General features: G+C 41.0%; 1 protein-coding gene and 1 long non-coding RNA gene across 3 annotated transcripts in view; both read right to left on the bottom strand.

The window, feature by feature from the left end:
* LOC125302848 overlaps positions 1-2,895 on the bottom strand; it is a 52,081-nt gene extending 49,186 nt beyond the window's left edge. The window contains exon 1 of the long non-coding RNA XR_007194978.1: positions 2,708-2,895. This is a non-coding gene — a long non-coding RNA (uncharacterized LOC125302848). The remainder of the gene's footprint in view (positions 1-2,707) is intronic.
* Positions 2,896-4,105: 1,210 nt separating this feature from the next.
* Positions 4,106-6,647, bottom strand: mycb (MYC proto-oncogene, bHLH transcription factor b). 2 transcript variants are annotated; one of them, XM_048249455.1, is made up of 3 exons: positions 6,438-6,647; positions 5,365-6,025; positions 4,106-5,008 (listed from the first exon to the last, which is right to left on the bottom strand). In XM_048249455.1, exons 2-3 carry the CDS (start codon positions 6,017-6,019, stop codon positions 4,440-4,442), a joined length of 1,224 nt encoding a protein of 407 aa, XP_048105412.1. In that variant the 5' UTR covers positions 6,020-6,025; positions 6,438-6,647; the 3' UTR covers positions 4,106-4,439. The 2 variants fall into 2 exon arrangements, with proteins under 2 accessions (XP_048105412.1, XP_048105402.1); XM_048249445.1 differs by lacking the exon at positions 6,438-6,647 and adding an exon at positions 6,170-6,332.
* Between the last annotated feature and the right edge of the window lie 6,081 nt (positions 6,648-12,728).

The following is a 12,728-nucleotide window of genomic DNA, read 5'->3' as shown; positions in this document are numbered from 1 at the left end:
AGTTTAATGTACCAATTTAAGTTCAATTTCATTGCTAGTTAAGCCTCTGCTGGAAGTCGTAAGTCAATGAACCTTTTCCAGACCCATTCCCAATTGTGAAATGTCTGGCTGTCCCCAGGCTAGCAACTGTGGCCAAGTGGATTGAAGTGTAAACAGAGGGGTTGTAAAGAACTGAGTTGGCTATTCTGATCAGTTCTCCCCAATGATAGTGTAAAACTTTTCCAGGTGTTAGCATGCTATGAAATTGAGACATGGTTCATGGCTTTATGTTCTCCTGCCGTCCTCAAATAGAGTTCTTTGAGAGGATTCCGCTTTCACTCTCTAGCTCTCAATTGGGTTAAATGTATTTAACCCTAGAAACTGAAGTAGAGTGTCAGGTTAACTGAGTAGACTCTTAATTTAAACCTCAATTCTGGGCGTGAGGTATCTGCGACACAACATGTGAGAGCCTGGTGACAAGCATGCAATCACAGGCCTGACATCACACATGATTACACACCCACTCCTGCCTAGTACCTTCTATGGTGCCACTCAGCACTTGGGGAGAGAGAGAGAGAGAGAGAGAGAGAGAGAGAGAGAGAGAGAGAGAGAGAGAGAGAGAGAGAGAGAGAGAGAGAGAGAGAGAGAGATGACAGAAAATAAAACCAGCAATGGGTTTTATTGCTGGGGCAAGGGTAACACACCAAGCAGCGGCAGGCGACCCCGGTGACACCAGCGATAAAAGGATAGGAGGTGCGTGTATCACATTAGTAGCATGTTAGGAACAAGCTTTCCATGAGTAGCCATGTTTAGAGCCCGCTCTGGCAGCCCTTACCACTGCTGCTGCCAGGAGCGGACTGCTAGTCATCCATTCTGCAGGGGCCAGTGTGTAGGTTAAACATAGACAGCTCTGAACCCAGTTAACCTGTGATGGGCCCCACAACACTGCTTGGGGAAAAACAAAACAAAGGAGGGCAGGGCCATGACCAGCATGACCATTTATCACACTGAAAGGACAAGATCCATCATCTCTTGAGACTTACATATATACACAGGTAAACAAAACAAGGAATTGGCCTGTGCACAAAACCCAATGTATCATTGCCAGGATCCTGTGCGGGTCATAAGACAGGACGGAGCACCAAACAGTGGGACCAGTTTTTGACCAGTTTCACACTCTCAGCATGTTATCTGGACCAACCCGGCACAAGCGAAAGAGTAGCCTAATCAGTTGTGCATGCAGAGACACCTGCCAAAGCTGACTGGGTGTGCATGACAACACGTGCCTCCTGCACGATGACTAATAGCCAGGGGTGGATTATGTAGCCGCTGTACGAGGTCCACATGCACGCATACGATCGCCCCAGACTCAGAAGCCATGACCTCTGTACCCAGTACAACATCAGCAGCTAACAGACACCGCAATCCCACTGGAGCACCCTGTCTCATACATAACATGGAGAGAAAATGGGAGCATAATCTGGTGACCTCATTGACGACCAGACATCAAAAGATAAACACAACCCAGGGCAGTACTCACATATAAAGGACATATGAACATTTTAGAGGTGAAGAGATGTAGGAGCTCTTTCGATTGTTGCCTAAAACTAAATGAGTATTAACACAACTTGCAAAAACAAAAGGCACTCAAGCTCAGCACCACAACCACTGACCCGTAGCAGTAGAGCCCCACTGTATGAGGTGACTGGTGTGTGTTACGGAGAGACACCAGGGCAAGGGGTGAGCAGCACTACTGACTGCCAGGTCCAGTGAGCTCTGGGCATCTCTGCAGGAGGTGACGAGTTTGGTGATGGGGAGTGGGGGTGAAAGAGTTGCAGTCCAGCTCTGTAGTGCTCCCCATCATCATAAATCCCTTGTAAATCTCTCAGTGAGGACACCTAATGATAGACCAATCTTCCTCCCCTTACAGATTTATGAGCTACAGTACACCCATAGTCACAGAGCTGAGACTGACAGCAGTCCAAGCAAAAAACAGTCTGTAAAAAGGTAGTTTACAGAGACAATTAAAAGTCGAGTACCCCATCATTTCAGCTCTGCAATCTACCTTGACATACCAGGTCTGCGTTCTAATTTGGAAATGCCTCCTCGTGAGTTTAAGAATACACTACAGCACTGGGATACAACGGTAGGATATATATATGTATGTATGTATGTATGTATGTATGTATGTATGTATGTATATATATATATATATATATATATATATATATATATATATATATATATATATATACACATACATATACATACATGCTTCGACACTTCGTTAACGTTACCACTTAAATTATGAGATATACTAGAAACATTGTCACGAACACCGCTGCTTATGTGTAGGACACACACATATTAACTTTACATTTCAAAGCAACGTTAATCCTCACTATCACCTTCAATGTAATCCTAACGTTAACTTTACACATTAGGTAAAGTTGTCGCCTGATAAAACAGACAGACAGGTGAGTCACAATGTATGTTCGTTTATACTTGGTAGTTTAACAATATTTAAAGAGAGTTATAATAGATATCAAACAAAGTAACCATACAAGTTTCTGTAGCAATAACGTTAACGTTACACCTGTAGCAGCAGCAAATGCATACTTCTGTTCAACCGTAGCCCATAGCTAGCAGCTCTCTAATGATACAGAGTAACGTGCAGTTGTACACTACGCCAGTTTAAGTATAATAATAATAATACTTGATTACCTACCATTTTATTCACCTCTTGCATTCATAGTTGTTAAGGAATCCCCGGCAGAAAGGTAAGATATCTGATCTGAGAAACATAGCTACCTAGCAGCTAAATCACGTCCTCTCCTCCATGTGCTCTCTCAGCATGCGCATTGTAGCACGTTTTGCATAGAGTCTGATACTTGACGTCACAAGTCTGCTGTGCTGAACTTGAACCACCAGACCGGGGATAGTGGCCATGTGTATAGTCATGGTTTTAATGAATAACAGGCAAGTTGGACATTTTCAAGTTGAATAACTTTTTCACATTTGATTATTCAGAATTTGATTTTATATTAGGCCTAAGCTATTCACTATATTGTCATGCCTTAATATTTATTGATCTCCTCTGCATCTTTCACTACGGAAGGGATATATCCATGCAGTGCAACTGCCTTGGTTATGATTTGCATCACAGGCCTATAGATTGTTTAAGTTACTGCTCCAGATAGCCCTACCAGAGTAAAAGTGGAGACTTGATCAAGCACTTTGGTCAAAGTCATTGCTACATGCTGAGTGACAAAAGTATCAGTCTGTTATGCAAGGAGATGCCAGGTTATGGTTAGGTTGTGATGCTGTCTCATGCAGAGAAATAGGGCAGAGAGATCCTACTCTGCCTGAAAGATGATGTATATGTTTGCACACCTGTACATGTTAAGGCTAATGTACTGTATGTTTACCAGGCATAATTATCATATATGGTCTTCTAGTAAGGTTTATAGTCTACTCAACATGGCCTGCACCTGTTCAGGGCTAGGATTCATCATAATGTTAAAAGAACGGTTTATGTTCTTTCTGATAATGTTTAAATTAGCAGTTTATTGCCAGCAGATGTAGGGTTTGAGCAAGGTTGAAATGAATGCATGTCCCTCTAAGGTCATTCAGGATTGTTGGTTGATTTAAATTGTGCTATTTGGTAACACACACTGTATAATAGCCTAACCTTTACCTTTTTGACAAGCATCAGTTCAATGTCCAAAATGCAGTTGTACGTGTATACATATGTGACGTAAAATGATAAAAGCATTATCCTAGTTGAAGATGAGGTGCACTGTATTTTAGGCACAATATCACAATGTAGAGTCCATAATAAATAGCACTGTATGATGATCTGTATGTATGTAAGCCCAAGGGACAGGCTTTTTTTGATGGTAAAGTCAGTTGCATCAACTGCCCACCACTAAGTCACAATTTCAATGGGTCGGGCCAGGTATGGGATGTTCATTAGCACAATAGCCTAGTTTGCATATTATTATCAGGCAAGTCAGGAAAACACATCTGACACACTTTGAAGACGGATTCCCTGTTTGTAATCAGTGAATAAAATGGCCTCAGGAGATGTTTAAAAATAAAGTGAGTCACAAATGAGTCAAAGAGGTTTCATAGACAAATGCATTTATGATTCAGAATCAATACAACATCTGAAATACATCTGAGCAAATATGTACAAATCTTACAAAAACACAATATTTATTTAGGGCAGTAGCAAATCTTCTTGCCATTGTATACGAAAAATAAAATTAAATACAAAATAAACGAGGTGATGACTTCCAGTAGCCCATGTTTAAACAAGGCAGTGAAACTGTATACAAAAAAGATCAGATTGCTTCAATGTCATGAGTGGCCAGAGCTTTCGAGGAACAGTCTTGAGCTTAACTGTATTTTCAGGCAGCAGTCCAGAGGGCATGGAACCCCTCATCCTTTGTCCATTACTACGAACTCTTCAGTAGGTCAAGCCTGTGATTAAGCTGGTCCATTTTTCTCCTTAACTGTTCCTTAACAGAAATTAGTTTTTGCTCCTCTGTCTGCATTCTGACGATGCACTCTGTCGCTTTTTTGAGTATGACTACTTTGGCGGCCTTCTCGTTATTGGCCACGTCTGGGATCTCGTCGCGCAACGCAAAAAAACTGCGCTTGAGCTCATTCCGTCGCTGTCGCTCAAGCACGTTATGAGTCCTGCGCTTGTCGTTATCCTCCGAGTCAGACGTCCTGGGGCTCGTGCATTTTCGATTGTTGCTGATTTGTTTAAGCACCCTGCTGCCGTTGCTCTCGAACTTAATCCTCTTGACCGCAGGCTGCTCGTTTCGGGTAGATGGGTGTGCTGCGTAATTGTGTTGGTGAACATTGACGTGACAGCGTTTCAGAACTACCGGACTGTGATGCGATCTGCAAGCAGCATCTGAAGAATTTGATTCCGACCGCTTCACATATTTCCTCTTTTCCACAGTCACAACGTCGATTTCTTCCTCGTCCTCCTCCTCGTCGTCGTCGTCATCGTCGTCTAAAATAAGAAGGATACACTGTCAAATATTGCACATTGATCACTGTTCAAACTAAGCTACAGCCTACAATGCGTCCCCGCCCTCTCCTCCATGAGAGCATTGCAGCATTGAGCTCATCTTCATCCAAACGCAGCTCTGGAGGAAAGGGGGGGGGCACCTTATGCAACTACCATCATCGACAGCCCAGGATTTAACACGTTATTTGCCAGTAAATTACTCAGTCACGCCAAATTACAAATTCTCTCACACTACTTGCCAGACTACACAAATATACACATAGAGCGTAAAAGGGGGACATGTCAGAAGTAATGTTGGCTAATGTTAATAATGTTACAGCAGTTAAATGTTCCCTTACCCGAATCACTGTCGCTACTGCTGCTACTTCCACTATTGGGTGGAGTATCAAGAGGTAGGCCCACAGCCAACGACTGTGATGTTTTGCTGGGTTTGGGGGTTTCCGTCAGTGGGTAGGGAAACACGACTGAAGGGTCAATACATTCCGACGCTGGGGTATTGATATCCTGCAAGTAGCAAACGTTAGACTTCAGTCGATTTGAACCGCTCCCCGTAGATTCAGTCGTGACAACGGCTTCTTTTCTTGCAGCTTGAAATGATGCCAGACGTTCAGAAACGACTTTTTCAAGTTTAGCGGCCGCTGAAAAACCGCTCCACATGCAGTCTCGGATAATAATAGACTTTGCGTTGTCCTCGTCGCAAATCAAACTATGGTTAACCATTGTGTCGTCCCCAAGAAGCTCAGTAACCATCTCCAACTGGTCTGCTGTTGAGGGATAGAGACTCGCGAGAGAGGGTCGCCGGCTGGGCGAGAGTGGCGGTGTTGGTAGCAACTCAAATTTCTTCCATATATCCTCGCTTGGAGCCGGGGGCTGTGTTTGACCATGCTGTTGATAGTAGAAATCCTCGTCCTCGTTGTCGTAGTAAAAATAGGGTTGATAGGAGTCGTAGTCATAGTCATAATTCTTGCTCGCCATGCTCGGACTTTGTGGCATGACTGCCTGCAAATGAAAGACAACATTAATTAAGTTGTAAAGGTTAACAGTGTTTATACACCAATGGTAAGCTGTAGGCTCCGTTAGTTATATGCTACAGGTAAAAATCATTGCATTTGTTCAGCTCCAAAAGTAGCGGATGGAACTTAACTCGAAGCAAAGCTGTCAGTGCAAGCACCGGCATTTAAATGCCAGTGTCACCACAAGCATGACTGCATGGGCTGTCTCCTCAGGGTTCACTTCATTTATGTAGTATTGTCTATACCTAACCCGCTAGTCTACTACTTAAAATGTTTGATTGTAATCAAAATGCCAAAAATATGCACCATATAATCAACAATTTAAAGAAAACTCAAGACGTCTCAGACTCAATAAATGAAATGATTAGAAAATACCTATTTCATTGGGGGGGACTTACCAGTATAAATGTAAATAGGTCAAGTAAACCTGAAGGATTGAGGTATATCAAATAAGTAAAAAAAGTCTTGCTGATTCCGAGTGAAAGTAATATTCCAAAGTGGGAGTTGACTGCACCGGTTTCAGAAGATGGACTGCATTTCAAGTGGCATTTCAAACTCTGTGAGTGTACCTCTACCAATTCGCGCTTAGACTGCTGCAATATTACCAACAGCTGCTCCCGCGGGTTTTAATACTACGGATTGTTTTTTTTCTCCTTGCTGTATCCATCCGCAGTGGTTCCGGCCAAACAGATCTAGCAACGTCAAATAGAAATGTTGTTTTAAAACAGTATCACTTTAAGGCACGAACGACTCAATAAATATGTTTTAAATATTTGGATATTTATGTCACGGAGTAAAATAATCTTTAATATAGAACTACTTTATATGGCGGCGGCAGCGACTTTGTGTGCGTGACTTGGTGGGCGGGGCATAGTAAAACGCACATTGAATCCAGCGCGGTTGTATCAGAGTACGATAGGTCTGATTAGGTGCTTGGCTGAACGATTCCTGTTTACTGTTACGTTCAGTAGTGCCTTAATATGTAACTACTGGTTAATTACAATGACATGAGCACAGAATTCGATATAAAAGAGCGAAACATTGAAATATGCACACCACATAGGCTAACCATTTGCAATTATAGTCTACGTTTTTTTGTTGTTTTTTTTTTATCTCTTTAAGACTTCCTCCGCGTCATACGCTTCCCGGCAAAGTCGTCTGTAGGCTACCCTTTCTTTTACTGTCTATGTAGCCTACGCGTGTACTCTCCTGGCGAAACCTAGCACGTGTATGTCCTGGAAGTGTTTAAATCTAGTGCCTTGTATGCCAGTGTGTGGCTGAATTTAAAAAGAGAGAGAGAGAGAGATACACATACTATGCAATTCAGATTTAGCCTATAACCATGCGTTGACGTTACATCTTTTGACTCACCAAGATGCTTTTCTATTGTGCACTGCCTGTTGTGTTGTGTGTATCACTGATCATTACAATAGCGCCAGCCGCCAGTACGTTTGCGCATTGCACTGACAGGTGAACGAATCAGACAGTAATCAACGAACCACTCGATGGAATTACAAAACGAGATGTAGCATTACAATATCTCCCCCTGCTGGCTGAAAGTATTAGGACAGCTGCCAGGTAGGCTCGCAAAGAAACAGGGGAGTGTTGGGGAGTAGCCTGTAACAGGATGAAGTATTAAAATACAAAATATAAGTAACTGTATTTAAATACAGATATTTAAATAGGTGGCAGGCTATTCAGAATATTGTTACACTGATTACCTGACGGTTGGCCTATTTTTTGTTTTGAAATCACTGTTTTTATTATCAAACAATTAAAGCAGTTAACTGCTCAATATCACAATATATTTTTAATGCATTATATTGTCCCATATCCCTTTCTAATAATTCAGGTTTTATATTCAAATGGAATTCAATCTTCCATTTAGTATGTTCTTGGCTTCATGTGCTAAAGCCACGCCCAATAGGGACAGAGGTGCCTTCCCTCTCAACTGTCCTAACACATATTTATTCCAGCCATTCTCTTAAACCCGCTTATAATTAATACTATTGTAATTAATGAACAGATCTGTGTTAAGTGCACAAAATATGCATCTTTTGCTTATTTACTGCAAAAAGCTGATGTTTTGCAAAACTAGTGTGTAAGGTGTTTGCAAACAAATCTCAGGGTTTACAGGATATTTAAAATTCTGGCAGGGAAGATACAGCTATTTAATGAAGGCATGGTAAAGTGTTTGCCTCTGGACAGGCAAACACTTTGAACATGAACCTTCTCTGTTGTGGCCTAATTCATTCACAAAGATTGAAGAATCCTATGGTGCGTTCATGCCATCTGGGACTGCCCTCTTGTCTATGGGAAACAGTTATGATGGTGTTCCAGACTAGATTTCCCTAAATGATGATCTAGGTGGGCGGGGCCAGGCTAGCGGAAACAGAGATATGTGTGAAAACTCGATTTCTTCTTTAAATAAACAACTTTGTTTAAAAGTATGTAAGATGCTTGTGAAAGAAGATATGCAGCTTTCAAGTTACAAAAAATGTCAAATTCCCAAGTTCACATAGTTGGACATGAGAGTCCACATGGACTACAAATGAACTACAATGTGATGACAAAAGTGACAACAAGCCCACAACTGAGAAACTTTGTAAGCAAACTCTTCTCCCAGTTTCCCACCAATTATGAGATGACGTTCACAATTATGTTTTCACTGGGAAAAATGTTTTTCCCATGTGCATGAACACACCACTACCACATACTTGTTCCATCTAGTCACAGCTAATCCTAATTAGTTCTTTAGGCAGTAAGTAAATTGGCTATCAACTGTGTTAAGTAAAAAAAGTATATATACTTATACTTAAGTACACAAGTATAAAGGATACATGGCAGAATGTTGTACTTTCTGGGGTTTGTCCACCAGCTCACTTAACTCTCAAAGGGATGCTCCTGTGTCTGCGTTCCGCACATGTGGTGCTAGCTGAGTTCTTGACAAAAATTGTGTCAACACAGCTGTGCATGCACATGGGAGAAAAGAATTTCCCAGTAAAAACGTCATCATGAACGTGATCTGTTAATACACTGCATCTATATTGTTCTTACTACTATAATGGTACTGCCATTACATTGTACATATCTGTACATGTTGTTCATACATTGTTCATACTACATAGCCATATTTATTCTGCTCTTATAAGGTAACTGCTAATACACTGCACATATTTATATTTAATTTATACTACTCTAAACCACCTTCTGTAAACCAACTGTATACTACTGTCGACACTGCACTATATTTATTATCCTGTCTATACACCACCTGTTTATACTTATATTGGATCCAATACTGCACTACTCCACTTGCACTACTCCACTTGTACACTTGCACACTTTGCACACTTTGCAACTTGTTGTTGTTGTCCTGTTGTCCTGAAAACACTTCTGCTGCTCTTACATAACTTGCACCACTATGCCACTTGCTTACTTAGTCAAACAGAACTACCTCAGCCATTTATTGGCCTGACTTTTTATATTGACTGTCTATGCACAATTTCAACCCAATTTTGCTGCTCTTATTTCTTCATTGTATGTGCCTTCTTATTTACTCATGTATTGTTTACTTGAATGTTATGTTTGTCTGTGGACTTAATTGGTAAAATAATAATAATAATAATAATAATAATAATAAGCTTTATTTGTATAGCACCTTTCATACACAGAATGCAGCTCAAAGTGCTTTACATTTGAAGCATGTAACACAATAATAGTCAGTCAGTCATTATCAATATGTCTTGTCTTCACCGTAGGATAGTGAGAAACGTAATTTCGATCTCTTTGTATGTCTGGGCATGTGAAGAAATTGACAATAAAGCAGACTTTGACTTTGACTTTGATATCACATTGCACTTTTCTGCTTTTTTGCACTTCTGGTTATACACAAACTGCATTTCGTTGTCTGTACTTGTACTCTGCACAATGACAATAAAGTTGAATCTAATCTGCTCTCAATAACAGCACTATACCTGCTCAAAGGAATGGGACAAAATCACTAGAGAAAGATCAAACAGCAAAGCCCACACAAGTTAAGATGCAACACATAATGGCAAAAACACCTTGGGATGTAACATAATGAGAAAGTTTGAAGATCCAATGAGATTGCTTCCAGCTTTAAAACAAATGTTTTAACTCATGATTTATAGGATTCAGGGAAAAGAGGGATTCCCTGTGTGTACTATGTCAGAAACATGCCAATCCTTTTGGAGTGAAAATCTGGAGTGATTTGTTGCACAAAGTTGGCCTGCTATTGGCGGTGAAAAAGTGGCTGACACAAGTTACTGCAGTATCTATACCTATATATTTATACATTAATGCCCACGGAGACCTGGGTTCGAATCCGATAGTAATTCTATCATCCCACCCCGTCTCTCTTTCCCACTCATTTCCTGTCACAATTCACTGTCCTATCAGAAAGGTAAAGGCAAAACCCTAAAAATAGATTGCACATTGGCACCTTATTGCATATGGGAAAAAAATATAAAAGGCATCTTAATATATGATATGCAAAATGATATGGCACAGCCATATGAAATGTATTTATTTTGTTCACAGTGAGAATTATATTCAGTCTTTTGTCTACAAAATTAAAAGCACAACAGTCAGTCCTGTGCACTGTGTGTATCACTGGGTTTTTGGTACAAAAGAATGTGTGCTCTTCAATATGGAAGACCCATATTATGGACCCCATTATAACTGTAGCATATACAGGCAGATGTCTTTTTACACATGCACAGACTACTGTAACCTGATTCATTACAGCATATGTTAAGGATATCAGATCATAAACAGACCAGCCTGGTTAGTAATATATATTCCCTGATACAACTTCTGTTTCCATTCATCATCTACCAATAGGTTGTATTTAAAAGATATAACAGGCAAGATACTTAGGCTTATTTATATTTAGTTGGTCGAAGTAGAAACAACCAGTCAAAAGTGTGTGTGTGAGAGAGAGTCTACAACAACTATACTTTGGTAAAACCTAAATGCACATCTGTATCTGCATTGCACAAGTATACTTCTGCCATTATGCAGTGGTCATTTTACACATTGCTGTACATCTAGATTTTTAGTACCAGTGTGTGTGTGTGAGAGAGAGAGAGCGAGAGAGAGAAAGAGGGAGAGAGTGTGTCTTAGTGCACTATGTATACTTGTTTATGAATGTGTGTGTGTGTGTGTGTGAGAGAGAGAGAGAGAGAGAGAGAGAAACCTAGGGTGCTACATGCAAAAAAGAAACATATGGACAAAACCAAACCACTGCCATAATTATAATGTCTGAAGCGGCAGGATCTCACTTACCACGCCTTGAAGTGGAGGTGTTGTGATGGAACGGTCCATGGCCTGCTACAGAATGCCATGTGACCACGGGCCACGTTAAGACGTGATGGAGAACTGGGAGGGGTGTAGGTTGAGCAGGAGCGTGAGCAGGGGTGGTTTTCCCTGAGGTGGTACAATTCGAGCGTTTGTCCGCAGGCCAAGTGGGTACAAGGGGAAGCCAGACGCTGGGACCATGTTGGAAATATGAGCCTGTGTGAATGCACTACACCACACATACCCAGGTCTCAGCCTGCATGAGGCACTTTAGGAAGGGTCAGGGGAAGCATGTTGCAGTTAGGGGTGTGGTGGTGGGGGGGTTATCATGGCCTTTTCTGGGTGCACATAGAACTATTGCTATGGCTGATAGCCAGGTTAAAAATAGTCGTGTATGAAATGTACACCAGCAGGCCTCACAAAATAGAAACTGTCTTTTTGGGTTTCATCGTACCCGGAAGAAATATTTACGTAACTGCTTGCTAGAATTTCATAAAGCTAAACTGACAGCTTGGGAGCACTTTGGCACACCTACAAACACACACATGACTACATGGTAATCACATTGATTTATCAATGTTAGCAATGCAACCCTTTACTCTCCACTACCCATGCTGCGGTGGAGGCACATGCTAATGAAGGGTTAGAGTGTACAGCTCCCTCTGCTGCTGCAAGGGATGTGGAGCTGTGGGGGAAAGGTCAGTGTGGGAGAGAGCAGCAGTGCTGGACGGGTCTGGCTGCAGGAGGTTTGGCAGCAGGCTATATTTGCACCGCTTATACGCTGCTGAGATCAGCACCTCCTGGCAGGCCAGAACAGAAATGTAAATCCACAAGCAGTAGGATGTGTTTTTGAATTATACCACATAGACATGTGCACAGTGTGTGTGTGTGTGCATGCATGCATGTGTATATGTGTACGCACAAATTTAACTCAACAATACTGCTCATTACCAGGATAATGTATCAAGACCAATGCATATAAGACAAAATATATAGAAAGACATGGACTATGGATCTGACCTGGATAATGAATTAATTATTAATTAAATAGTCATATTAGCTTGTACATATTCTCTCTTCTGGCATGGGGCATGGGAAACATTTGCCTTACATTGTACTTTTATGACTTATTATATTTAAGGTAAATTGATTTAATGTTGAATTGTTGTAACACATATAGACAAACGATAGATAAGAAAGATAAGGACGCCCAAAAAAGTCTATCAATGTTATTATTAATTTTGTGGAGCTGTAGGGTTGTATACTTCATTTACAATTTTTAGACATTCCAAATTAAAATAGGCCTAGTGTGGTTCATAAATGTTAAAGAACAAAAAAGAACACAGTGTGGAAAAACAATTAGGAAT

This window comes from Alosa alosa, chromosome 1 (genome assembly GCF_017589495.1).
Source record: "Alosa alosa isolate M-15738 ecotype Scorff River chromosome 1, AALO_Geno_1.1, whole genome shotgun sequence".
NCBI lineage: Eukaryota > Metazoa > Chordata > Actinopteri > Clupeiformes > Clupeidae > Alosa > Alosa alosa.
This window is presented reverse-complemented; position numbering and strand designations above follow the sequence as displayed.

Excerpts from the sequence above, each read along its gene's own strand:
- mycb (XM_048249455.1), bottom strand. The coding sequence starts at position 6,019 with ATGCCACAAAGTCCGAGCATGGCGAGCAAGAATTATGACTATGACTAC. Across the intron at positions 5,009-5,364 it reads CAGTAGCGACAGTGATTCGG|ACGACGATGACGACGACGAC; the intron begins GTAAGGGAACAT and ends TTCTTATTTTAG.